The following is a 5,000-nucleotide window of genomic DNA, read 5'->3' as shown; positions in this document are numbered from 1 at the left end:
CAATCAAATCGCTGGAGTCCTTTCTACCTGTGAAATATTCACAGCGGGTGTCCTGCGGGATTGTGGGAAAGTGTCATTGGCGCTTGATTGATGGACAGTCGGGGGTCACCACTTCGTCCCATGGTGTCTTTCATGTCTGTCACATGCTATTTCCCTCTAGCAGAAAGCACTTCCGTCTTCCACTCACGTCTTCTCTCATTCTCACATTATTATCCCACACATTCACAAATATAATTAAGGAAAGGAAATACCCACACAAGAAAAACACTCATTTGTGAGTTTATGGATTTATTCACTGGGTAGAACATGTGTGGACTGCAGAGGTAAGTCAGTATGGGTTGTGTGTAGGAGGAGAGGAATGTCTGAAGGTCCCAGAACTCATTTACATTTAGTGGACCTGCACAGAGAGCGAGATTGAGAGAGATTTGTATGTAAATGAAGTCACCTTCACCTGCAAACAGATGATTAAAGTTTCAGACAAAAAAGGACAAAGATAGATATGACATACGTGTGAGCACACACACACACACGCACACGCACACGGCCACGCACACGCCCACGCCCACGCCCACGCCCACACACACACATAGAACAATACACTTCAATCCACTATAATGACGTATACTACACTATACTACTTATACTACCGCTAGCAGTACAACTAAAAAGTAAAAAGTGAAAATAACAACTAGTCTGTTATGATAATCAATTACTGAGCAAAAGATTAAACAATGTTATTGTGATCTGTCTACTGAGTCTATGAGCAACATTGGAGAGAGGAGAACACAGAACTCACTCTCTCCTCCCAGAGGAGTTGCTAGAGGAAGTGTTTGGGTCATATGTGGTAAAATGTGTGACTCAAAAGCTTACCGTCTAACAAAAAGACAATTGATTTCGGCTCAAAGGCAAATCTCCAAAGTGCCCATTGAATTACCAGGCCCAGAGGCATTTTAACACTGTAATGCACTGGGGTATATGCTTTGAATTTCAAACCCAAATTTGAATTCAAACAAGCTTTATTAACATGATCTTTAAGTCATGAATTGGAATGGGGGTAGCCATTTTGAGTATGCAGGTGGCGTCTAAACTTTTGAGACAGATAGGGATCATATTTAACGTGTCTCATCTTATTGCCTGAAAAAGGATCAACATCTTTGTCAAAGGAAACATTTTAGGATAAGTTGGTTTGAAGTTGTTACATGTCGACATAAACAACCCATTCCCCAGATGGCAGCAGCTACTCAGAAGTGACTTCCTGTCTGAAGTTATGCTACCGTTCTAAAGTAAAACAAAGAAAGTTCAGTTTTGTTCCTTCTGTATAGTTTATTTCATTTCAACTTTTCCAATTGAATCAAACACCTTGAAGGAAAACCCAAAACTGGAGCTTGTCAACTAAGAGTGTCCTTGCAGTTGGTTCTACGTATATCAGAAGTTTCAACATCCTGAGCTTCCTGCCTCTGGACACAACAGTCACACATTCTCTGGTGTCCAACATACTGTACAGTACACTCAGTCAGTTAAGAATAACCTAGTTAGCCAGTATTTGTACTAGACGATGGACAAATCTCAAAAGTCTGTCCTTGATTCTTCGTGTCCTCTCTCCTCACCTCCTTCTCAAACCCCATTGGAGGAGAACGTCTTGGGTTCCTCCCCTCAGAGAATACCATCAAATGTGTTTTGAGAAGACACGAGGTGAGGACGGAGGACATGAGAAATCGAGAAAAGACCTAAGAGTTAAAGAGGGGACCTGCTTCCCTACAAATACCTTATTTTAACAAGATCATTTATTGGATTTGGGGATTTAGCAAGTAGTGAAATGTGTACAGTATATTGATCCAAGCTCCATAACCAGTACAGATTGTCAGTTTCATCCCTGAAACTGTTTTGATTGTTAATGTGAGATGATTGGCTTGATAATGAAGTGGCTAGCTAACACAGGTGTAGCTGATTGCAAGACACTGCATTAGAGGCATCATAGAGCAGAGTCATCTAGGAGTGGTGGACTGTACTGCATTTGGTTTAGGAACACTCCCATCCTCCCATCCTCCCATCCTCCCATCCTCTCCTCCGTCCTCCACTCGCTTCGTCCTCAAAAAGCATCAGAGGAGAATATGTCTGGGGAGGAGCCTAGATCTTCTCCTCCAATGTGTTTTCAGTAGGATGTGAAGTGGGGGATGGAGGGGAGGACGTGAGGAGTCGTTTTCCTAATATCGGAGAAAAGGCTTTAGTCTCAGTGAGTCACATCTTTTAGCCCTTTGTTTGGAAGCTTTACTTGCTTTTATTCTCCCTTTTAAATAAATGATGCACTTCTTGAAAAGTGTATTTCTCAGTCATTTTTAAAGCCTTTTAAAGTGATTGAGTGTCAGCCAGTCTTTCACACTAAGACACAGTGTTTTGGAAGGGTTATTGGTAGGTGTTTTATAACAGTGATGCCTCATAGCAGAGGCCAGGTTAAGGAGAGCCTGTTAAAAAAAAGACAGAGACGGAGAGAAAAATGGAGTGAAGGAAAAGGAGACGGTTAAGGACAGAGAGAGAGAGAGAGAGAGAGAGCACACAAAGCGAGGACTGTGATGCCTCCAGGGGTGCTGCGAAACTTCCACTTCAGACGCTGTTGAAAGAATGACAAAACACAACCCTTCTGATTGTGACTCAAAGACAGACAGACAGAGAGAAAGGGGGAGAGAGAGAGAGAGAGAGAGAGAGAGGGAGAGAAAGAGAATGTAAGAGAGGAGGGCCTTCAGCGATCAATATTGCAGAGGAGTACTTTCAGTACAGCAGAGAGGGAGGATAAAGAGGGGAGCGAGTTAGACAAGGAGAAGGAAATAGAGAGAGAGAGAGCGAGAGAGAATTGCATCACACAAATGTACAGTATGATGTTTGTGTGCCTTGAATGCTAATAGTGAGTTATTAATAACGCAATGGTAGCACAGTATTCATTGTTGAGAGTGCAAGTACAGAGAGTTTTGGAGGCCTCTCAGGCCTTTAAGAAACCTTCAGCTAGGTTTATTTGAAACTTTATTTGAAATAAAACACCGGAATGAGGCATTTATTGAGGGACTACTCCACTGCAAAGGTTATTAAGTTACTGCTTCATGATTATGCATATTAGACAGAGCTTAATACATATCCCATCAGGCACACTCTCTCTCTACCGTCCTACTGGGTTGTGTGTGTGTGTGTGTGTGTGTGTGTGTGTGTGTGTGTGTGTGTGTGTGTGTGTGTGTGTGTGTCCACCACAATCCTCAAATCATTAGTATGCTACCCTCATGTCCCTCCTCTCTTACCGTAGCACACAGGAGTAGAGCCCCACGTCCTGCAGGTCGGCCGGTCTGAACCAGATGGCGTCCTCCTCTTTGCTCATGTGGACGCCGTCGAAGGAGATGGGCTCCTCGAAGTCTCCGTGGGCCAGGCCCGAGCTGCGGTACCACATCAGGCTGAGGCCCACACTCTGGGCCTGGCTGTAGTTGGCCCTGATGTAGCCGTAGAACAGAGCACACTTCAGCCTCACTGGCTCCCCCTGCAGGACATGGTACTTCTTGTAGTCAGTAGACCAGTCTGTACATCCATCCACTACAGAGAGAGAGAGAGAGAGAGAGAGAGAGAGAGAGAGATAGAGAGAGAGAGATGAGAGAGAGAGAGAGAGAGGTGAGAGAAAGAGAGAAAGGGGGGGAGGGAGAGAAAGAGAGAGAGAGAGTGGGGAGACATGGAGGCAAGAGAGAGAGAGAGAGACAGAAGAGAGAGAGAGAGAGAGAGAGAGAAGTTAGTTAGTGAAGTGTCTGCATTTGACAGAGTACAGCACAGCATGTCTCTCTGTGTAGAGAAAGATAGCTGTCTGTGCTGCACAGCGTGTGCCGTGGGCTGTGGCACATCCTCATCTTCTCTCCATCCCGTCCTGATTCAGCTCACACACTTGGAGGCACAGAGACTGTTGGAGACGCTCTCCAGTAATATCCTCACACTCAACCCGTCTGACATTAGGGAATGAACTGTAAAATATCTCTCCACAAATGATGTCAGGATCCTCGAGCGCAGAAGACGCACTTCTGTTGCACTGCAGCTTCGGGAGCGAAGGCTATAGGGCTCGGTCATTAGCGAGAGATAACTACAGTCCCATGCTAAAGCTAAGCTAGCTCATTAGCTGGAGATACAGTATCTGCTGTTTCATGCTAAAGCTAAGCTAGCTCATTAGTTAGCTATAACTACAGTTCCAGGCAAGATCGAGTCACAGCATGGTTGGACCTCTCTCATTATCACTGGTGCCATGAAGAAGTCTTCTGTGCCGGGGGAGTTCAGATTATAACTAAACCGTGAGCCTTCTGTATCTCTCCAATCTAGTGCTCTTATTAAGATGTTCACAGAACAGTTGACAAATTCTTCCTATCCAAAGGTTAGAGTGAGAAGGTCTGAGTGAAATTACATAGCAGTCGTGGAAGTTAATGTACGGTGGGTTAGGAAAGGCAGAGAGAGAGAGAGAGGGGGGGGGGGGGGGGGGGGAGAAAGGAGACAGAATGCCATAACTAGCACAGGTGGGCTGTTTTAGTTACGGCAGTGCTGCATGCTTTATCTCTCTCATCCAAGCTTTGAAGGTGTTGGAACTGCTCTTAAAATGGAGCAATATTTTATAACATGCTGTTTTTCTTTATTACAAACGAGCTAATCTCTTTTTTTTCCTCTTTTGCTCTAATGGTGACAGAGGTTAACCCACGGCCAACAATCACTCTATGACTAATTAGGCACCATTTGTTTTCTGTACTGTACTGTGTGTGTGTGTGTGTGTGTAGTGATACAGTAATAGGAGCCCTGCTGTGTGCCAGTCTGTGAGTGATACAGAGCCCTCACAGGGACAACTACGCTGGTAATTAATACCCTTAATTACCCGAGCAGGACTGTGTGTGTGTGTGTGTGTGTGTGTGTGAGTGTGTGTGTGTGTGTGTGTGTGTGTGTGTGTGTGTGTGTGTGTGTGTGTGTGTGTGTGAGCCTATGAGTGTGCTTGTGTGCGT

General features: G+C 44.8%; 1 protein-coding gene across 1 annotated transcript in view; it reads right to left on the bottom strand.

Annotated features, from left to right (window-relative positions):
- Nucleotides 1-5,000, bottom strand: part of il1rapl1a (interleukin 1 receptor accessory protein-like 1a) — a gene marked incomplete at both ends in the record, with an annotated part of 135,487 nt that overhangs the window by 83,348 nt on the left and 47,139 nt on the right. Inside the window, one exon of the mRNA XM_083681719.1 lies at nucleotides 3,285-3,570. Coding sequence (XP_083537845.1) covers nucleotides 3,285-3,570 — 286 coding nt within the window. The remainder of the gene's footprint in view (nucleotides 1-3,284; nucleotides 3,571-5,000) is intronic.

The sequence above is a fragment of the Argentina silus genome, assembly GCF_951799395.1.
Source record: "Argentina silus genome assembly, chromosome: 12".
NCBI classification, from domain to species: Eukaryota; Metazoa; Chordata; class Actinopteri; order Argentiniformes; family Argentinidae; genus Argentina; species Argentina silus.
This window is presented reverse-complemented; position numbering and strand designations above follow the sequence as displayed.